Raw genomic sequence first — 24022 nt, 5'->3', positions numbered from 1 at the left:
TTTTTTTGTTGTGTCTCTGCCAGGTTTTGGTATCAGGATGATGCTAGCCTCATAAAATGAGTTAGGGAGGATTCCCTCTTTTTCTATTGTTTGGAATAGTTTCAGAAGGAATGGTACCAGCCCCTCTTTGTACCTCTTGTAGAATTGGGCTATGAATCTGCCTGGTCCTGGGCTTTTTTTTTTGGCTGGTAGGCTATTAATTACTGCCTCAATTTCAGAGCCTGTTATTGGTCTATTCAGGGATTTGACTTCTTCCTGGTTTAGTCTTGGGAGGGTGTATGTGTCCAGGAATTTATCCATTTCTTCTAGATTTTCTATTTTATTTGTGTAGAGATGTTTATAGTATTCTCTGATGATAGTTTGTATTTCTGTGGGATCAGTGGTGATCTCCCCTTTATCATTTTTTAAATTATGTCTGTTTGATTTCTCTCTCTCATTAGTCTGGCTAGCAGCCTATTTTGTTAATCTTTTCAAAAAAACAGCTCCTGGAATCATTGATTTTTTGAAGGGTTTTTCGTGTCTCTATCTCCTTCAGTTCTGCTCTGATCTTAGTTATTTCTTGTCTTCTGCTAGCTTTTGAATTTCTTTGCTCTTGCTTCTCTAGTTCTTTAAATTGGGATGTTAGGGTGTTGATTTTAGATCTTTCCCGCTTTCTCCTGTGGGCATTTAGTGCTATAAATTTCCCTCTACACACTGCTTTAGCTCTGTCCCAGAGATTCTGGTACATGTACCTTTGTTCTCATTGGTTTTAAAGAACTTATTTCTGCTTTCATCTCATTATTTACCCAGTAATCATTCAGGAGCAGGTTGTTCAGTTTCCATGCAGTTGTGCGGTTTTGAGTGAGTTTCTTAATCCTGAGTTCTAATTTGACTGCACTGTGGTCTCAAGACACTGCTATAATTTCCGTTCTTTTGCATTTGGTGAGGAGTGTTTTACTTACAATTATGTGGTCAATTTTAGAGTAAGTGTGATGTGGTGCTGAGAAGAATGTATATTCTGTTGATTCGGGGTGGAGAGTTTTGTAGGTATCTATTAGGTCTGCTTGAATCACTGTGCAGAAATCACATGCATTCCTACACACCAGTAATACAGACAGCCAAATCATGAGTGAACTCCCATTACAATTGCTACAAAGAGAATAAAACACCTAGGAATACAACTTACAAGCTGTCTCTTATACACATCTAGATGTGTATAAGAGACAGGGTACAATCTTGGCTCACTGTAAGCTCTGCCTCCCAGGTTCACGCCATTCTCCTGCCTCAGCCTCCCGAGTAGCTGGGACTACAAGTGCGTGCCACAAAGCCCAGCTAATTTTTTGTATTTTTAGTAGAGACAGGGTTTCACCGTCTTAGCCAGGATGGTCTTGATCTCCTGACCTTGTGATCCACCCACCTCGACCTCCTAAAGTGCTGGGATTATAGGCCTGAGCCACCACACCCGGCTTAGAAATGCTTTTACACTGTTGTGGGAGTGTAAGTTAGTTCAACCATTGTGGAAGACAGTGTGGCAATTCCTCAAGGATCTAGAACCAGAAATACCATTTGACCCAGCAAACCCATTACTGGATATGTACCCAAAGGATTATAAATCATTCTACTATAAAGACACAAGCACACTTATGTTTACTGCAGCACTATTCACAATAGCAAAGACTTGGAACCAACCCAAATGCTCATTGATGACAGACTGGATAAAGAAAATGTGGCACATATACACCATGGAATACTATGTAACCATAAAAAAGGGTGAGTTCATGGCCTTTGCAGGGACATGGATGAAGCTAGAAACAATCATTCTCAGCAAACTAACACAGGAACAGAAAACCAAACACCACATGTTCTCACTCATAAGTGGGAGTTGAACAATGAGAATACACGGACACGGGGAGGGGAACATCACACATCAGGGCCTGTCAGGAGGTGGGGGGTTAGGGAAGGGATAGCATTAGGATAAATATCTAATGTAGATGACAGGTTGATGGGTGCAGCAAACTACCATGGCACATGTATACCTATGTAACAAACCTGCATGTTCTACACATGTATCCCAGAACTTAAAGTATAATAATAATAATAATTACCATCATCATCCCTCCGGATGATTCCAGAAGGCCCCTCAGGCTAAGAACCACTGACAACCTCACTCCCCAGAAGATGCATTTCCCCTAACACTCCATCCCCATCATTGGGTTTCTCCACATGCAACGGTCTTCATTTGTTGACATATTTCTCAGGAAATATACTCTTTACTTTTTTGATGTGGAATGCCTGTCTCCTTAGATTATAACCTAATCGAATGCCATAAAATATTTTTTGAGTTTTCTTCCAATTCCATGCCTAGTTTAGTGCTCAGTTCAACAAACAACAAAAAAGTTACTTTAACATTTTGTTATTCTGCACAGAAAGCCAAACTGCCAGAGACTTCCACCACTTTGCTTATTAATGGTGCGACCTTAAGCAAGTTATTTTACCTTTCTGAGTTTCCATTTTCTTTACCTTTAAGTAAAAAAATAAATTCTACCTTACAGGACTTTGTGAGAACAACTCAACACTCAATGCATGGAGAGTAACACGCAAGACAAGGTGTGTGCGGGCCCGCACTGTGCTTCTGGTCTTTTCACTGTCTCCCCTCCTTCTTAGCCATCATTTATAGAACAAAGAAATGAACTGAATTCTACCCCAGTGATTTCCACTTTTTTTTCACTTTCAAACTTCAGGAATTTTTTTTTTCAAAGAAAGGTTACACTCAAACACTACAACCTTTAAAAAAAAATCAAGGCAGGGCAGTTTTGATTGAACAGCAAAAGGGGCCTGGGGACCCTCTGGCTGAGACGATGTACTATACTCAGGGTACAGCCCCTTCCAGAGAGTTTTAAGTGGTGACTCTGGGGGCTGGGCCCTAAATCTCTTGGGGATGAGCGATGTCCAACCTCTGCATGACTTCCAGGAGGGTCTGCGAGGTTCCCAGTGAGTCCCTACTGCTGACAGGAGTGGGTCTCATTCCTCAGGTGAACTGGGAAGGAGGGAAGGAAGCATGATGAGCACTGCTGTTTCGGTTTGACTTTGCATCATGAAATTGTGAGTCTGGCTGTGGAAGATCCTGTGCTTCTTGCTGTAGAGACTGAACATAGTTGGCCTGTTCCTTCTTGTCTCTTTCTTGGCTGGCTGTCCTTCTGGAAACATTTTATATGAATTGGCCTAGTCTTGAAGCCAGCAGGAGGCACTCTAAATACCAGATGCCCCTCGGCATTCCCGAGAGGGTCTTTCCTCTTGTGTCTTTACTGGACAAGCAGCTGGTAACCAGGGACATAAAAAAGGCCAAACTCGATGAACCCATTAAGGGCCTTGACAAGAATGCCAGGCCAGTTCCAGTTTGTCATCTGCATGCCATCAATAGCGATACGGGAGCCTCACTTCAGCACTTCTAAGGAGATGGGCTGTCTCGGCTCTTTAAATCTTTGCAATTTAGGGCCTATCTTTATCTGCAATTCCACAAATCCAAAAGTCCTGAAAACCAAAAGTTTTTTCACAAGCTTGATGCAAATTCATGTGATGACAAAACCTAATGTGAACTGGGCCGGGTGTGGTGGCTCACACCTGTAATCCCAGCACTTTGGGAGGCAGAGGTGGGTGGATCACCTGAAGTTGGAAGTTCAAGAGCAGCCTGGCCAACACGGTGAAACCCGATCTCTACTAAAAGTACAGAAATTGGCTGGGTATGGTGGCGCATGCCTGTGATCCCAGCTACTTGGGAGGCTGGGGCAGGAGAATTGCTTGAATCTGGGAGGCAGAGGTTGCAGTGAGCAAAGACTGTGCCATTGCATTCCAGCCTGGGCAACAGATAGAGCCTCTGTCTCAAAAAAATAAAAACAAGGCCGCATGTGGTAGCTCAGGCCTGTAATCCCAGCACTTTGGGAGGCTAAAGTGGGCGGATCAAGAGGTCAGGAGTTCAAGACCAGCCTGGCCAACATGGTGAAACCCCATCTATACTAAAAATGCAAAAATTAGCCGGGCATGATGGCACCCGCCTGCAGTCCCACTTACTCAGGAGGCCAAGGCAGGAGAATTGCTTGAACCTGGGAGGCAGAGGTTGCAGTGAGCCAAGATTGTACCACTGCACTCCAGCCTGGGCAACAGAGTGAAACTCCGTGTCAAAAAACAAAAACAGAAACACAAAACCAAAACAAAAAACAAAACAACAACAAAAAAAAACCCAAAAAAAATCCTGGAGGTTGACTTTAGGCTTTGTTTATAAAGACTCCATTTATTCCTATATTTACAGTGTGAACAGTCATAACTTTTGCTGTGTGAGTATTAATGTGTTTGTGGGAACTTAATGTATTTGTTTGTCATGGATCTTGCTGGGAATATAACATAATACAAGGTAGATCCCTTTCTAAAACATAAAAACATTCTGGCCTCAAGGGCGTCAGGTAACGAATTATAGACCATTACTTAATTCCTAAAGTTGTAACACCTTTGTACCTGACTTCTTGATAACTTATAGTCAGTAACAGCTTACATCAATCCTAGCTATCGCTAATAAAAACATAATAGAAGTGGCTGTTATTTTCCCACTTAGCAAGATTTTTTCATGGTCAGGGCTACATACTGGGTCCAGATGATGTTAGGCGATAATGGCAACAAAGTTGCAAACTGTACATTTCAACATCTTGTCAATCAAAAGCTCCTTGAAAGCATGCTGTAGGTCTGTAGCCAGCCTCCAAGATGATTGTCCCTTCTAGTATTCACTCATATGTAGTCCCCTGCCACACACCCAGGGCTGGTCTGTGTGATCAACAGCATACTGCAGAAGTGATGATACAGCACTCCTGAGGTTAGGTAGAAGACTGCTGCTTCTGTCTCTCTGATCACTTGCCCTGGAGGAAGCCTGCAGCCAGGCCACAAGGACACTCAGGCACTGGGTATGGAGAGGCCCACAATGGCAAAAACGGGAAGCCTCCAACCAACAGTCGGTGAGGAACTCAGACCTGTCTACAACCACATGGGTGAGCCTGGAAGCAGATTCTCTAGTCACAGCTGAGTCTTGAGGTGACTGTGGCCCCAGCAAACAACTCAACTGCAATCTTCTGAGAAACCCTGAACCAGAGCCATCCAGTCTATGATGTTCTCAGATTCCTGACCCTAAGGCACTGTGAGGTAATAAATGTTTGCTATTTTAAAGCTCCTAATTTGTGGGATAATTTCTTATGTAGCAAGAGGTAACTAACACAACATCATTCACCTTTATGTTGCCAGAATCTAAAAAAAAAAAGAAATACCTGGGCACAAATTGGGTGCCAAAATCAGTACTTGCTGAATGAAGAGCAAATGAATGGTGGAAACTCAATCTGCATCAGAAGACTTGAACTCAACCATCTAACATTCAAGAATAGAAGGGAACAAGTAAGTTTTCTGACTCAATGACTTTTAAATGTGAAATTGAATTTAGTGCAGTTACTTTCTCTTAAAGTTCATTTGCATGGAGGTGAAAAAAGGTTTCACTGAAGTTGCACCTGGTACACTTTGGGACTGCATTTACGCTGGCACACTCGATTGACACTCTCTCTGATCTCCAAGCAAGTGCCATGCTCCCGGGAAAGCACACATTTGAGGAAGTTACAGAAAAGCAACCCTTCAGCCAAGAACAGTCTTCCCCAGGTAAGAAACTACAATGATCACTTGACAATGTACAACCTCACTGCTTATAACCCAGGAAATATCTAAGATCGCAGTGAATTTGACGGGAGTAAAATTTATTTTTTTTAAATCAGCCAGATGTCCCATCTGTACATTCCTCTCATTTTGAGGTAAGTAGCCTTTAGCATCTTTGTATAATTTTATTCAGGCAGACAATATCTTTTTATACACCTTTCCCCCCACCAAAAAGTTGCTCCGTGACAGTAGCTGAACCTAAGTGTACCATGGAGCAGTTTTTTCTCTCTATGGTCCCTTAGCTCAAGGTTCTAGTTTGAAAGTGTAGAAAAGAGATGTTGCAGTTCCGAGTACAGTTTAAAAAGAGAGAGAGAGAGAGAGAGAGAAAGAGACTAATAAAGACTGAGACACACCTGAAACAGGTACTAGGTCATATATGATTTTTACCCCCAGCACCTCAGCAGAAGAGTTGGTAGCTAATGGAACCTCAAAGATGTGTACTGAATGAATGTTATCTTTATTGTAGTAAAGGGTATATTCTTGAATCCATTCCTGGCCTTCTTTCAGTGAATCAAACATATGCATTTTTTTTTTTTTTTTTGCTACCTCGGGAACTTTGGACATGCCTGGAATGTCCTGCCCCAGCCCCTTCTTAAATGGTGGTAAATGGGAGTAAATGGTATCATACTAAGGCCCTAGCAGAAAGTCTGGGTGTCATCTTTAACTCTCTCCCTTACTTTTCCACAACTAATTCATCATCAAGTCTTACTGCTTTTAACTCTGAAAATATATCTGGAGAATCTACCATCTTCTCTCCTTCTGCCCCTGCTGCATCCCAAGCCCTCATCGGTTTCCACCAGGATCACTCTAGGAGTCTCCTATCTGGATGCTGGCTTCCACTCTTCCCGCCTCTAGTCCATTCTCCACTTGGCAGCCTGCAGGATTGTTTTAAGAATGTAAATTGAATGAAAAATTTTCCCTACTTAAAAGTCTTCCTTTTGCTTTTGAATAAAGTAAAAAATGTCTTACCTTGGTCTTCAAGTCCCTGCTGGTCTGACCCTTACCTGCTACTCCCCTCTAATTTTTGTTACTTCCTCACCACTACCATGTAGCCATACTAGCCTTCTTTCAGTTAACCAAATATTACTCAAACATGACTCCACCTCTAGGGAGTAATTTTCCTAATTATTCTGCCAAGTAGGGATTCATCCCGAACAGTTACTCCTTGTTATTCTCTATTACTGTATGCTGTTTACTTCCTTCAGAGCATTTATCACCACAATTTGTAATCATATTTGTCTGTCTCCCAGATGGCCTGTATACTCTAAAAGGACTTGGGGACTATTTTCTTAACAACTGCATTTGTGCCTATTAGGCATTACCCAGCAGGGTGTGAGACACTTCAGCCACTTGAGAATGCAATGGGCACACGTAAGTGAAGGACATGTCACCCACAGGACAGGAGGGGAAGGAGCTGGGGTCACCCTGTCTCGGAGGCACCTTCCTGCAGCCCCGGCACTTACTTGCTGACAGGCCACTGCTAGCACTCATGGAGCGGCCTGGCTCAGGGCGGGATTTGGTGATAGATGGAATACTGACTGAGCCACTGAACACTGTCCGACTTTCCTGAGGCCGAGGGTTCTATAAACAAAAGCAAGAGAGACATCCTTTAGCCAGAAAGAAACTGATTTTTCTGCAGAGATGTCTATTTTTCACTATAATTACCAAGAAATAAAGTCATCTTGACCAGAATGACACACAGTAAGGAACGGCAGATTATATAGTCTTTCCCACCCACAGAAGTAATAAAAACCTAGCATGAAGTAAATCTCATCCTAATCAGGAATAAGTACTTACACTTACTGAAATACTTATCAGTAAACAGCATTTTTTGGGTTGTAAAAACAGTAAGTAAAAGTTATATGGTTAGATGTGACAGTGAAGGGTAGAATTACATGGACATTTGCCGATAACTGAAAGTTTTTACCATGTATGACATTTTTATTTGCTCAACAGCTGAATAAGTCCGTTTGGAGAAAATTCTACTAAAATTATATTCTTCTCAAGAAAATGTTTTATTGATGTGATACTAAATGTGCCATTTATAAGTTCACACCCCGGTCACCAGGCATCTTTACTGACTCACACCAATAGTAATACTGAGATTAGAAATAAGACGCTGCAATACTCACAAACTAGGTGAAGTTAGTTAATTTGGGACTATTAGTTTGAAAACGAATTTCTGATGTAAATGGTCTGGATTTGATTTCAAAGTTTATAAACAGGTTTATATACATTTACTTGGAAGATTTATCTACTCCTTACTGATTTTTCCATTTAATTACTGAATGATTTTAGCGTGTGAGGTAGGAAAATAGGCCACAGAATGTTTTGCAAATCACACACACCTAAAGGATAGACAGAGAGGTGGTGTGCAGGGTGAGCTGTCTGGTTATAGTTGAGAACAGAAAGCAGGCAGACTCCCCAAAGGCCCCAATCTTTTTCAGACCAGAAGGATGAAATGTTGGGGCTGAAAAAGTCCAGATATTGAATATTGAAAAATATTTCAATATTCTTTATAAATCCTGCAGAAGGCAAACTATATATACCATGTTATTAACATCTCTTTTAACACTCACAAGGCTTTTCTCCATTTGCTGACATAATCCCAGCCTCATGTAAGCATCTTCTGAAGCAAATGGTCTGGATTTGATTTCTTATAATTTATAAACAGATTTATATATATTTACTTGGAAGATTTATCTACTCCTTATTGATTTTTCTTTCATAGGTAAGAAAATGATGGTAATCTTACTAGCTTATTGTCAGCCAGCCTCTCCTTCACTGGCTGTTCAAGAGGGTGTGCCATAAAGGCAGCATGGTGGCTGTGAGCACAGGCTACAGAGGGATTTGGCCCACTACTCACATCTGTGCTGCACAGTTGACTAACAGCAGGGCTTGGGGTTGCTAAACTCTGAGCCCCAGTTCCCTCAGCAGTATCATGGGGATAATTGCCTCCTGGGGCTTGTCTGAGGATGAAGCTAATTACACTAGCAAAAAGAAAGCATGTAGCCCAGTCCCACTATGTGCCCTTTCTTTCCTCTGTTCTAGTAACAACCTCATACAGCTATCTGCAATATCACTTTCAAACTTCCTTTTAGTCACATCAAAACAGCAATTCTGGCCAGGCGCGGTGGCTCAGGCCTGTAATCCCAGCACTTTGGGAGGCTGAGGTGGGCGGATCACGAGGTCAGGAGTTCGAGACCAGCCTGGCCAATATGGTGAAACCCTGTCTCTACTAAAAATACAAAAAATTAGCTGGCGTGGTGGCACGCACCTGTAGTCCCAGCTACTCAGGAGGCTGAGGCAGGAGAATTGCTTGAACCCGGGAGGTGGAGGTTGCTGGAGGAGCCAAGATCGTGCCACTGCACTCTGGCCTGGGCGACAGAGCGAGACTCCATCTCAAAACAACAACAACAAACTCCCAGCAATTCTGCTTGGTGGTGGGGGGGATCACAAATTTTACATGTTTAAATAAGACCTTAACTCTATAATGGAAATGCCATGAAAAAAAAAATCACACATTGAAAGCCCTAAAAAAATCAAGTTTTGTGACTTTTCCAAAGGATCAATTTGTTTAGTAAAGCCAAATAGTTTAATTCCAAGTTAAATTATAACATGCAACTTTCCTTTGAAAAGATATGCTCTCTTCATAGAATGCTATAGGCTACCGTTAGTATAGGGTAATCCTTTATCTTTTCTACATCATCAGAAAATCACACAGATAGTCATAGCCACTAAGACATAACAAAATGTGACTGGAAGATATATTTATTAACCTGGTGTTCTCTCAGTGCTAACTAGTTCATTAAAATTGTTTGCTTTTTTTTCTGATTATAAAGGTAATACTCATGAACTGCAGAACATATAATAATGAAATCATAAGGGACCAAAAAAGTCCCCTGTGAATTCACCAGATACTATTAACAATTTGATGTGTTTCCTATCTTTTCTTCCAACACAATTTCTTTAACCGTTGATGATAGTGTATCATGCTGTTTTCAAATGCAATAGAACACCAAGCTAACTAGTTATTTTTTAAAAATGTTACAACTGTCTGCCTCATTTTACTGTTTCAAAACCACAATCTTTTCTCATCGTTTTGGGCTCAGGAAATATTACTTTTTCTTCTAGTAGCTTAACACAGAAAATACATTAGAGAAATTTATTCACATACCTGCCATACGTTGATAAACTTTGTGGTATGACTTATGTTTATTCATGACTTATGTTATTTAATGTTAATAGAAATCTATCTTACCTAAATGGTTTTAGAAGTTTCAGTAAGAGAAAAGGCCTAAATGCTTAAATTACATTTTACATATTTTACTAAATGTCTTCATACTTGACCTTTAAACATGGAAACCCAGGGGGACACTGTTGGTAGGCACACCGTCCTCCACACTCACCACCTCAGGGTCCTCAGCTTTTGGGCTGACAGTTCATTTGTCCTGGTTATTCAGTAAGCATACAGTTCCCTAGCCTCAGTTCTTTAGTCATCACATAATTTCTTATACTGACTGCTATTACAATAACACTAAACTCTCCAGCACCTAAAATAGTTAGGTGCTGAAAGATATTTGCTGAATAAATAAATGGAAAATGAATAGATTATATCTGCAATCCCAATTTTCTAATTTGAGTACTGAGATTAATTCAGTTGGCAATGTAATTTCAAAATATGATCCTTTCTGTAAAACAGTGTTCAGTTAATATTGATTTGAAGTTACAGGTCTGTGTTTTAAAGATACAAAGTAACATTCTACGCAAACACTTAAAAGATGACTGTCTTCTTTGCTATATGATCTAGGTTAAATAATTTAACATAGAATACAATGAAATGGGCATAAATACTTAAGGCTTTTGAGGTTAAAAGAAACAAGCAATAAAGAAATGTACAAATGGGGCTAAAAAATATTTTTTAGTTATAATAAAAGTCTAGAACTGGAAACTGAGTTCCCAGATGCCATGCAATTGTGAAACTCACTCCAAGGAGAGGTTAGAGCTCTGAGAAAGTTTGCAGCACTGAGCTTTCCTACATGCACCTGAAATGCCTGAGAAAAGGTTATGGCAAAACAACTAAAAAAGGGTCAAAGCCAGCACTCGGGAAAGCATGCATTAATATCACTTGAAAAGCTCCAAAGCATACATTTTGAAGAATCGCACATACTGAAAGTTGGCAACTTGTTGGCCCCAAATTTAACCGATGCCATCTACATGAATTTGGTTTATCTACCAAATTTGCACAGTCCATGTAATTCTTGGTGCATTATTTAAAGCAGATGCTTTTTTTTTCTCTAAGAAAATAAAAAAATTAAAATGGAAATAGTCAATGCTAGCAATTCAACAGTCACATTTACAGGAGCAACCCTGTAAGATGCAAGCAACGTGTGAACAACGCAGCCACGAAAAGCTCAAAGGAGATGGGAATATTTGTTTCAGGCTATACATTTCGTTATTGTTTTTCTGTAAACCTTAATATATATTGATGTTGTCCTTTCCTATAAAACAAACCTACCCTAGAATAAATAGCAAAAATTAAGGCTACAAAATATACCTGAAACTTAGTAACACCGTAACGGGCTGAAATAATAAAGGAATGACAAAAAAAAAAAAAAAGTTTTGTTAAAAAAAAGTTTATCATTCAGTCAGCTAGAGTTGAATACATTTCATTATAAAGTGACAAGAAACCTAAGCCTCTGGTCCTTTCAAGGTACAAATACGCATAAGATTAGGGTAAGACTTTCATTTGATGGTACGGTATTTCTAGTTATAGATGACTAACTAAAGCAACATTTCCATAGTCTTTTATATGAAAAGTTATTATTTTTTTGAGACAGAGTCTTGCTCTATCACCTAAGCTGGAGTGCAGTGGTGCAATCACAGCTCTCTGCCACATCGAGCTCCCAGGCGCAAGTGATCTTCTCCCCTCAGCCTCCCAAGTAGCTGGGTCCACAGGCATGTGCCACTACATCCAGCTAATTTATTTTTATTTTCTGCAGAAATGGGGTCTCGCTATGGTTGGCCAGGGTTGTCTCAAACTCCTAGGCTCGTGATCCTCCTGCTTCAGCCTCCCAAAAAGCTGGGATTACATGTGTGAGCCATCCTACCCAGTGAAAAGTTCCTGATTAACAAATACAAAATTCCTCTGGAATCCACTCCCTGCAGTCTAAGCAAACTAAGACTTATTTTATCATGGTTAATTTAATTTGGTCAGATAAGATATTTAAGTGATATAATAATTTAAATGTCAATAACATTTAAAACGTTATAGTTTAGAATAACTTTATAATACAAACAAAAAAATAAACTTCCCATCCTATAGCTAATTTTCTAATTGGAAAATTTCTACATATATAAATACAAAAATTGATCTACTATTGCTGTAAGTTAGGGGACATTGTGGGAAGTGATACATGATACAATTCAAACATTTTATTACCTGCAAAACTAACTTTAGAAGATGTTCCCTTGAAGTTGCTGTAAGCATACACCACTTGATGGACATATGAATATTCAGCTTTAATGGCCACCAGCTCTCCACCCTATTGCAAAGCCACTGGTAGCAAAGATACAAGCTGAATGGAAGAGACCAACAGCAGCTGCCATAATCCTTCAGAATACAGCATGCTTTCTAAATTTTCCTCTCTCTTTGCTTTAGTTTTCTTACCTTGGATCCTGGTTGGAATTACATGCATTTCAGTAACTCAAAGATTAGTATCTACTTATTTTTAGAATTTTCGTTACTCATTAATATTAATTTTTTAACTTTTTACTTTGGAGATTTTTAAGCTTTTCAAAAAGGGGTTTATTGTAGATAGGTCTGTGGATGGGCTCTACCACAGACTAACCTCACTAAATATAAAACATTTCACTGAATTGAACTGGTTATAGGGTAAGGAGCTAAAAAATTCAGAAATTCTGGGAGCCCTTTCCTGTTTGTTTTAATAGAATAGAGAGCTATTTCTTATGATGGAAAAATCTTTCATTAAACATAGACAAATCTTCAATACTGTGTTTCAAAAATAAAAATTGAAATCTTTCTTATTCCTCCATCTTCTTCCTCAAAAGAAGAAACAAATGGAAATGGGAAAGAAAGAAGAGGAAGATAAACAGAGGAAGAGGAAGAGGAAGAGGAGAAGTTTGGCAGGAAAGAAATAGGCCAAAGGAAAAGGTTCACAAGATGGCACCATCTCAGCGGTGTTACTTATTAAAGCCAGGCAAAAGGAAATCCATACATGGTTAGTAAAAGTTAACACCTGACTCAGCTGTTCATACCCTCAGAGTCATAAAGCTTGGTGTACCAGGGACAGAGCGTAGAGACGGGGAATATTCAGGGTTTATGGAAACAGGAGAGAGAAATTTTTCAGCAGAATTAACAGTCATGTGATAGATGTGTTCAAAGTTGATCGGAGAGGAGATCAGACCGGAGTGATGATGAGGGGATGGATAAGGGAAACCTGGCTATCAAAAACAAAAGAAAGATGAAAAAAGGCAATAAGGTGATGGAAATGGATTCACATTTCACACAACATGCACATAGAACAAATGGAATAGTATCTTATATCAGAGCTGAATCCTTAATGAAATACTTTTAGGTCTTAGAAAGTTAAATTTTATAATACTCTTGCCAGTTACTTAAATAGCTGATTTGCAAAAAGATCATTCTTTTCTATAAAATTATTCTTTAATTAAAATAAGTAAGGAGAATTTGGACTTTCGGAGATACTAGACTTTCAGAGTTTACTTCAGTATTTTCTTATGTAATAACACAATCAAAATATGGCAAATCTACCAAACATTAAGGATAGAAAAAGCAAGAAAGAAGCAAGAAAATGAACAAGTGAACCTACAACAGCTTCTAAACAGATGTGTTATGAAACTGCTTCTTTAGAAATATAAAACCATGTAAAACCATTCCCTGATAATGTGTTTGTTTTTACTGATTTTATTTCCTTATAACAGTTAGCCATGGAATATACTAATTATTGGTTTACCTTTAAGCAGCCCAAGCTTATTTCCATTTAGACACCCAAAAAGAACATGTTTATTTTCTTAAGTTAAAAATCTTCCCTTCAATGTTCAGGTATATTATTTAAAAATGAAATAATATAATATCAAAGGCATAGAAAAAAGCTTTTGAATCCAAGGACTAATTTTAGAGATAAAAGAACTATTTCTGAATATTCAGGAACCAACACTCAGTAGCCAGTCACCTTCTCTAATGGGAATTTTCAGGATTCAGTTCTTGAAGAACAGTTATGTTTCCAGAAAACATGATCCCTTCATTAGAGGCAGAGGGTGAATGGCATGCTGGAGAGAATGCTAACTGAATCCAGCATGGCATTCGTGTTCCCACGAGCTGAGATGAACCTGCTTTGTAAAGAGATCGCATAAATTACCTAGGCTTAAAAGAAAGGCTCCTATGTAAGATCATGTTTTTATTCCAGAGATATGAATAAAATCAGTACTTTGTACCTGAAACTTTGACTCTTTAAGCTCCAGGATGCCACTACGCTCGAAAATATATTTTTATTAACAATTTTAGTAATGCATTAAAAGCTAGGAGAAATGTAATGTGCTAAAAATAAATCTTCTAGAGGTAAAGTATTATCCTTGCATCCAAATTAGAGAAAAATTTGTTCTTTACTACAAATAGCAACCATGTATTAAAAACGGTAGATTATTTTAAAAATTCAAGAAAATGAATATAGCATCTATTTATAAGCCACACAAACCATCTTATACATTATAATTGCTTATATTGTCTTGGCTCACTTAGATACAAATAAAGGTTTGGATCTGATACAGGTATATGACTCCCTTACTTAGCCTCACTGCCCCTTCCATATTCAAAAAGCGAACAATTCTGTTTCAAGATCATCTGGCACAAAAGCAACAGAATTAAATTTCTAAAGACATACAATAAACTTTCTAAGCTTATAAGTATTTCACAGGAAAGCAATACTGATTTGAATAAATTAAAACATAAAAATGTCTGAGACACATGCTCTTTGAATAGATGACAACATGTGGCTTTGGTATTTAAAAACTCATATATGTTAACACTAGATAAATTTAATTCTTCTTTATTTTATGAGACAGTTTGTAACAATTCTATTTCAATGGAAAGAACATATTAACATCTGAGAATATATTAAAATATCACAAGCTTTTCAACAGATACATACACAAGTACAGGCATGCTTAATTATTTTCAGACATGCATATTATTATATTTACTAGTGTCTACTCTGAGATGAAGATGGTTCTGGGCACACAGTAAGAGCTCAATAAACATTTGTTAGATGTTTCAATGATGCCTATAAAAAAGCCTCAGGTTATACGTCCTTTGGTAGTGAAACAGAAAAAAGTCATGTGAAAATAAAATCTGCTTGTGAAGAACAGGAATTCAGACAGATAAAATCTTTGATGCATACTACATGTACAGGTGAAGAAACAGGTTTCAAAAATTTACACCAACTTCTTGTCCTGGAAATACAAAAGCACTTACGTGATAAGAAAACGTTAAAGCAATGAAGGGCACATTAAAAACGGAATTGCAATGAGAGGGCAAAAAGTCACTTGTGTTAATGCCAAAAAGAACCATTATCATGTGTTAACAAAATTAGGTGACAACAAATACTAAAAATCAAGCAGTCTAATGATTCTGTGGAAAATGCTATCTTATCAATAAAGACGAGACCTTATTTTGAATAAAAAGATACAGATTTTTTCTTTTTATCTCTTTTTTTTTTCTTAAAGTGGTGGAAGGAAGAGGGAAGAAAATGTAGAGTAAGGAGGGATCTCTGATATAAAAGTTCTTACAGTGTTTCAAATCTGACATTTTGGCATCAAGGTGCAGTCTTATTGGATACGAAGGTCTGAAAGAACTCTGGAACATTAGCAAACGGATTTTTCACCCGATCGCAGAAGGACACCAAGCAGAGTAACAGTCTGTTAAACACTGTAATATGTGGGCTAGAATAGAATGTCTACAAACATTTTCTATAATACTTCTAGCTACATTGTCGGAAAGTAGGAGATCAAAACATTCTTTTCTGTGTAGTAAAATGAAACAAAAGTGTAAGAAATTTCAATTTTAAAAGAATATCTGTTAAAAACCTTGTAACTACTGAAATAATTTTATATTTGCTGATGTTTTGTTTTGCAACATATATATTTGAAACCTGTATCCTGCTATCCCTACATAATGCTAACTACATATTATGTATTGAAGAAACTACTAACTCAATTTAAAAAGTTTAATTAAAATTCTACACGGCACTTGACTTATCAAATATAAGTCGTAAATATATCCACATTTCAGTTATCTATCACAACTTAAAAAAATTCTTTAAGGTATTTTGTGCCTGACATTCCACCTTCCATAAGGAAAAACAACAGGCTTTGGACTCTATAGTTATGGTATGTTTACTTCTGAGGACCAGACTCAGGACTTTAAGCAAATGTTCCTAATGGGAAAAGAATGGAGAGAAATCTGAGATCTCACTACCAGGAAAAGGTTAAAAAAAAAAAAAAAAGTATAGCTTTTAAACATGATACAAAAGTGTAACAGTTTTAATATTTCATGTGCTCGACCTGAAAATTTTTAAAAGTACTATATCAAGATAAGCTGTAATCTAGTTTTGCACTTTTAAAATATTTACTCAGCAGAGCTAACCCTATTCCAAAAACCTAAGTGATTAATGAGGCTGGTTTGAACTCCATAAAGAAAAGTACATTACTATGAATATATGATAATATTTTGATATTATTGGTACTGGTAGTAAGAATGTCACATTCATTCATAAGCAAGCAGAGCCAACTGATGAACTGAGATATTTACAATGAAGAACTCAGACTTGAATGCAGATTTTTTTCTCTTCCTATGAAATAAATGCAAACCTCCCTTTAGAAAGTGTTTTTTTAAATTTAAAGAAACTGGACTGCACACCGAACTATATTATCAATCAATTTCTGTCAGTAATAGATGTTTATATCTTCTATCACTGTAGTGTTGATAATGTGGTTTAATTAAGACAGATTTCCTTAGAGAGCAATTGGGGTCAAGATTCACAAATCATCTCCCAAATTACCATGAAATATGAATTATATTTAAAATTCTGTGCAAAGTTTAGCAGCTATCACTACCAGTCAAAAGGGTCATTTTTACAGTTTTAATAGTATGTTGAGAGAACTATGGTACTGAAATGTACAGAGCCTGGCTAATTCCACTAATATTCTTAATTTAAACATGACAAGTCTCAGAGCCTAATCTTCATATTGTTAAAACAGAATAGTTCTCCAATGTTGTACTTTTTTCTCTTTTCTTGAGATACAGTCTTGCTCAGTTGCCCAATGCAAAGGCAATCATAGCTCCCCACAGCCTCAAACTCCTGGGCTCAAGTAATCCTCCCACCTCAGCCTCCCGAGTAACTAGGACTACAGGCACACATTACAAAGCCCAGTTATGTTTTTATAGAAATAGGGTCTTGGTCGGGCTTGGTGGCTCATGCCTGTAATCCCAGAACTTTGGGAGGCTGAGGTGGGCGGATCACAAGGTCAGGAGTTCGAGACCAGCCTGATCAACACGGTGAAACCCCATCTCTATTAAAAATACAAAATTAGATGGGTATGGTGCTGGGCGCCTGTAATCCCAGCTACTCAGGAGGTTGAAGCAGGAGAATCGCTTGAACCTGGGCGACAGAGGTTGCAGTGAGCTGAGATCACACCATTGTACTCCAGTCTGGGTGGCAGAGCAAGACTCCATCTCAAAAAAAAAAAAAAAAAGAAATGGGGTCTTGCTTATGTCGCCTGGGCTGGTCTTTAACTCCTGGCCTCAAGCAATCCGCACGTCTTCGCCTCCCAAAGTGCTGGGATTACAGGCATGAGCCACCACACCCGGCCTATGTTATACTTTTTCATGTACAACTGACCAGATAATGTTTGTAACTCGGCAAAGGAAAAAGATTTAATTTCACAACTATCGGACAGATGTGACCATTAATGAACAAGCTAATGTGGTTCTCTGGGAAGAAAAAAAAAAAAAGAGTAGGCCAAATATCTGTATTGATTTGCTAATATGTAGTGAAATTTTAGTGATTTGGTAACCACATTCCAAATTTGGTATAGAACCTCTCCAAATCTGGTAGTTTCTTCCACCAACAATAGTAAACATAGGCATGGGAGAAATTCTCCAATATGGAACTAAATAAGAACTTGATTTGTTTGGCTTTTGACAGATGTCTAAATTTTATGTTTTGTTCATCAGGTATGTTATCATGTATCTTAGACATATTGTGGTATACTGAGAGAAACATTTCCTCATTACATTCACATATCCTTTGAAGTTTACGCATAAGCCTATTTATATTCCCCCGACATCTGCACTTTTTTACATTCACTCTTAATTCCTCTTACCATGGGCAGATCTTTCAGGATCTGTATTCCATCTCCAGGACCCATGTGTGCTATGTGGTTAAAATTAGTTGGATTAGAAATTAATTTATTTCTCATTTCTGGATCTCGTAGCATTTCCCTGTAAAACAAAGCATCTGTTTAGACACTGTTTCCATAGTTAATTTATGTAGCTTATGAAAAAAATTAAGCACACTTAATTTTCTTAATAAAAATACAACTGTTAAATCACATTAATAAGAATATAGAGTAACAGAATATACTCAATTAAAAATTTACTTCCTTAGAATGTTTTGTTTTAAATTTTAAATACAAGATCTTATTATTTTAGGTGGAAAAGTAGAGAGGGTCTTTTCAAATACTTAAGACATCAAAGAAGCTCTATTTTACATATAATTCTGAACATTTTATGTATCTCTTTAAAAATGGTAACACTTCAATCCTACTTTTGTTTGCTCATGAAAAGTCTGAACTTCTTAGACATATACAGGTTTACTGTATGCACAGCTATGTCCTATGCTTATATTGTAGAAAGGTACACAATCCAAAAGTATGACTATTCCATATTCATAGAGAAGTGAATAAGGTGAATAAAAATATGGTACTTTAATCCAGTGCATACTCACAATTTTGAGAATATTAATTAAAATGAGACAGAGAAGTTACATTCATTATTGCAGTTTTTGACACCACAGATGAATGAGATTTTCAGATACCCAATTTTCCTTCCAAATCAAATATAGTGTCATCACCAAGTAGTCCCAGATGTACAAGCAGGCATGGATGATAGTACAGGTTAAATATCTACCTCCTCTGCTGCATCCTTTCCTCTTCTGGGACTCTGAAGGAATAACGCCGCTTATTGTTAATATTTCTAACCATTTGTTTCCGACTATTATCTGATGTTTCAGGAACTACCAGTTCGTCCCCTTCTGTTAAAACGAAAAAATACAAACGATAATGATGTTCTTTAAACTGTTAAAATGCTTTTTATCTATTAACCTCCAAGACAGTACAAACAATGATAGTACAAGTATATGCAATTCTGGTTTTTAAATGTTGGGTTGATAACCACAGTAAATAATATTTAACAGAACCTATGTAAACAGATAATATGCTGAAAGTAAACATAGCTTACAAAATATACTTTCATTTTTACTTGATTATAAACATAGTATGGCATAATTTTACTAGAAGAAAACTGTACTTGCCTTGGTGTTCTGTCACTCTAATCAGCCACCCCACCCCACCTCAGTATCTCAATACTGTGTTTTCTCTCCCTCCAGGTATTGATTTCAATGGCTTAGGGTGTTGTTAAAGAGCTACTATTGTTACCCTGAGCAGTAATCAGGCATAAATGGTAAACAACAATAACAACTATCTTTACATAATAAAAAAAATTTCCTTTGCAAGGTTTAATCTATGAGACATGGAGTTAAAAAAAGGAGCTGTGCTCCCACTACCCTTCCTTTACAAAAGGTAAGAATCTGTCACTATTTCTCCTCTTCTAATCTTGGGGATAGATGTTTAATCATATACACCTAGCAACCCAGTGACAGTCTTATCCGATGTCAGTTTTAATATCTAGAAGTAAACAAAACTGTCTGCCAGGGACTCCCAAAACATGCTGAGCTATGTGAAAAGAAGAAAAAAATAGACAACTGTATCCATATAACACAACAAAGGGTGTCATTATCTAAATAAGATAAGGAAAAAGAGGAAAGTTTAGAAGTTTTCAACACCCAAAAAGCTGAAGTGAGAAGGAGGAGGTGGGAAGAAGCGAAATGAGCCTATAAGAAAATAAAGGTGATAATTAGCAAAAGTGCAACATGATACTCGTGGCATAATAATATGGCTTAGGCAGACTGCTTTCCTAATAATACATATTTTAAAAATAGAATTATTATTATTTATTTTTTTGAGGCAGGGTCTTGCTCTGTTGCCCAGGCTGGAGTGTAGTGGCACCATCACAGCTCACTGCAGCCTCAACCTCCTGGGCTCTAGTGATCCTGCTGTCTTGGCCTCCCAAAGAACTGGGATTACAGGCACATGCACCACCATGCCCAGTCAAAGAATAGAGTTTTTGAAGTGAATGATAATGTGGGACACAAATTTGGAATTTGAGAATTATGAGGGTAAAGCAGGTCGTGGAGACTTAGGGTGGCAATGGGAGATTTTGGACAGGCAGAGGGCTGCAGGAACACTGACTCTTAAGAAATGACAGAGAAAGCAAAACACAGAAAAAGAAAGAACCTCTTGAGATGCGATTTCCTTCCTTTGTCAAAGAAAAAGACAACTACATTAAAATTTTGTCAGGTCCCTCTTCTCCAAGATCTACCTCTACTCTTAGCCTAGAGTAGAAAGATGAAAAAGCATGGGAAGAGACAAGTCAGAGTAAGTTTTGTCTTACAGACACATAGTGGGTATGAACACATTTATGACCAGCATAGTCACACACAGTAAGAACAGGGTGGAGCCAATCTTATACAAATATGTGGAGTTCCTCTAAGAAACAGAATACAGGCATACCTTGGAGAAAGTGCAGGTTCAGTTTGAGACCACATAATAAAACAAGTATCAAAATAAAGCAAGTCACACAATTTTTTTGGTCTTCCAGTGCATATACATTATGTTTACATTATACTGTAGTCTGTTAAGTGGGCAACGGTACATGTCTAAAAAAAATAACATACATACCATAATTTAAAAATGCTTTATTGCCAAAAAATGCTAACAATCATCTTCACCTCCATGAGTCGTACTCTTGTTGATAGTAGGAGGGATGTGGATAAGCTGCTGACTGAGCAGGCTGGTGGTTGCTGAAGGTTGGAATGGCTGCAGCAGTTTCTTAAAGTGAGACAACAATAAAGTTTGCCACACTAACTCCTCCTTTCACAAAACACGGTTCTCCGTAGCATAATGATGCTGTTTGACAACATTTTACCCACAGTAGAATTCCTTTCCAAACTGGAGTCAATCCTCTCAAATCCTGCCTCTGCCCTATCACCTTAGTGTATGTAGTATTCTAAATATTTTCTTGCTTTTTCAACAATGTTCTTAACATCTTCACCAGGAGTAGATTCCATTTCAAGAAACCATTTTTTTTTTTTTTGCTTACCCATGAGATACAACACCTTATCCAATCAAATTTATCATGCGATTGCAGCAATTCAGTCTCCACTTCTAATTCTAGTAGTTCTTTTGCTCTTTTCACCACATCTGTAGTTATTTCCTTCACTGATGTCTTGAACCTCTAAAAGTCATCCATGAGTGCTGGAACCTGCTTCTTCCAAACTCCTGTGAATGTCGGTATTTTGTCCTCTTCCCATGAATCACACATGTTCTTAATGGCATCTAGAATGATGAATCCTTTCCAGAAGGTTTTCAATCTATTTTGCCCAGATTCATCAGAGGAATAACTATCTATGGCAGCTATAGCCTTATGAAATACGTTTCTTAAATGATCAGACTTGAAAGTCAAAATTACTCCTTTGTCCATGGGCTACAGAATGGATACTGTGTTAGCAGATGTGAAATTAATCTCCTTGTACATCTCCATCAGAAATTTTGGGTGACTTAGGTGCATTGTCAATGAACAGTAATATTTTGAAAGAAGTCTTTCTTTTCTGAGCAGTAGATCTCAACAGTGGGCTTAAAATTTTCAGTGACATCCTGTAAACAGGTATGTTGCCATCCAGACTTTGTTGTTCTGCTTATAAAATATAGGCAGAGTAGAGTTACCATATTTCTTTTTTTTTTTTTTTTTTTGAGATGGAGTTTCGCCCTTGTTGCTCAGGTTGGAGTGCAATGGCGTAATCTCGGCTCACTGCAACCTCCACCTCCCAGGTTGAAGCAATTCTCTTGCCTCAGCCTCCTGAGTAGCTGGGATTACAGGCATGCGCCACCACGCCTGGCTAATTTTGTATTTTTAGTAGAGACAGAGTTTCTCCATGTTGGTCAGGCTGGTCTCAAACTCCTGACCTTAGGTGATCTGCCTGCCTCAGCCTCCCAAAGTGCTGGGATTATAGGTGTGAGCCACTGTGCCCGGCTGAGTTACTGTAACTCTTAAGGGCCTAGGATTTTTTCGAATGGTAAATGAGCACTGGCTTCAACGTAAAGCCCCAAGCTACAATAATCCCTAACAAGAGTCAGCCTGTCCTTTGAAGCTCTGAAGCCAGACATTGACTTCTCTCTAGCTATGAAAGTCCTAGATGGCATCTTCTTCCTTATAGAAGTCTGTTTTAGCTAAACTGAATTTTGTATTGTTCAGTGTAGCCACCTTCATCAATTATCTCAGCTATGTCTTCTGGATAAACTGCTGCAGCTTGTACATCAATACTTGCTGTTTCACCTTGCATTTTTATGTTATGAAGATGGCTTCTTTCCTTAAATCTCATGACCCAAACTCTGCTAGCTTCTTTTCTACTGCAGTTTCCTGACAGCTCTCAGCTTTTATAGAATTGAAGAGAAAGTTTTGCTCTGGATTAGGCTTTGGCTTAAGGGAATGTTGCAGCTGACAGTCTATCCAGATCACTAAAACTTTCTCCGTAACAGCAATAAGGTTGTTTCACTTTATTATTCATGTGTTCTCTGTAGCAGCACTTTTAATTTTTTTCAAGAACTTTTCCTTTGCACTCATGACTTGGCTAACTGTTAAGAGGCCCAGCTTGCAGTCTATCTTGACTTTCAATATGCCTTTCTCATTAAGTTTAATCATTTCTAGCTTTTGATTTAAAGTAAGAGATGTGCGACTCTTCAGTTGAACACTTAGAGTCTATTGTAGGGCTATTAATTGGCCTAATTTCACTTTTGTTGGTTCTCAGAGAATAGAGAGGCCCAATGAAAGGGAGGGAGACCAGGGAACAGCTGCTTGGTTGAACAGTCAGAACACACACATTTATCAATTAAGTTCGGCATCTTATATGGGCATGGTTTGTGGCACCCCAAAACAATTACAATAACTTCAAATTTGGATCACTGATCACAAATCACCATAACAGACAGAATAACAGTGAAAAAGTTTGAAATATTGCAAGAATTACCAAAATGTGAAACGGAGATATGAAGTCAACACATGCTATTGGAAAAACGGCGCTGAGACTTACGCAGGGTTACCATAAACCTGCGATTTGTAAAAAATGTAGTACCTGTGGAGCACGATAAAGTGCCACACAATAAAATGGGGGTATGCCTGTATAAAACTAAGTATGGGTCTTGGAAGTGAAGTATCTAAAGTTTACATTTCATTAACTTCACGAGGTATCCATCTCTGAATGAGAATCACCTTTAAAACCTGAATATCCTTTCTTAAGTCATAATGGAATGTACTCTTAGCATAGATTCCTGCTATGTTCACCAAGAAACCTCTGGTTCCAAGACAACGTACCAATGCACTGAGCCAGAAATCAAGCAATTTTGTGTATTCTAGTACTTATAACATAAAAACACACCAACAAAATAAAACAAAACCAACAAAAATAATCACAGAAAACTTTTGATGGATTTTTTTTTGATAGTAGAAAAGACAAATTTATTGGAGGAATATGGGGTAGGTGGGAAAAAACCATTAAGATAATAATTTCCTGGCCAGGCACTTTGGCTCACACCTGTAATCAAAACACTTTCAGAAGCCAACGTGGGTGGAACACGAGGTCAGGAGATGGAGATCATCCTGGCCAACATGGTGAAACCGTCTCTACTAAAAATACAAAAAAATTAGCTGGGCATGGGGGTGCGTGCCTGTAATCCCAGCTACTTAGGAGGCTGAGGCAGGAGAATCGCTTGAACCCAGGAGGCAGAGGTTGCAGTAAGCCAACATGGTGCCACTGTACTCCAGTCTGGCAACAGAGTGAGACTCCGTCTCAAAAAAAAAAAAAAAAAAAAA

The 24022-nt window shown here is 38.1% G+C and overlaps 1 protein-coding gene across 1 annotated transcript in view; it reads right to left on the bottom strand.

Annotated features, from left to right (window-relative positions):
* The window catches only part of CDC42BPA (CDC42 binding protein kinase alpha (DMPK-like)), a 267348-nt gene that overhangs the window by 9635 nt on the left and 233691 nt on the right, over positions 1-24022 (bottom strand). Inside the window, exons 32-34 of the mRNA XM_011975980.1 lie at positions 18947-19070; positions 18142-18259; positions 7182-7299 (exon numbers count right to left, since the gene is read on the bottom strand). Coding sequence (XP_011831370.1) covers positions 7182-7299; positions 18142-18259; positions 18947-19070 — 360 coding nt within the window. The remainder of the gene's footprint in view (positions 1-7181; positions 7300-18141; positions 18260-18946; positions 19071-24022) is intronic.

The sequence above is a fragment of the Mandrillus leucophaeus genome, unplaced genomic scaffold, assembly GCF_000951045.1.
Source record: "Mandrillus leucophaeus isolate KB7577 unplaced genomic scaffold, Mleu.le_1.0 Scaffold1605, whole genome shotgun sequence".
Classification (NCBI taxonomy): domain Eukaryota; kingdom Metazoa; phylum Chordata; class Mammalia; order Primates; family Cercopithecidae; genus Mandrillus; species Mandrillus leucophaeus.
This window is presented reverse-complemented; position numbering and strand designations above follow the sequence as displayed.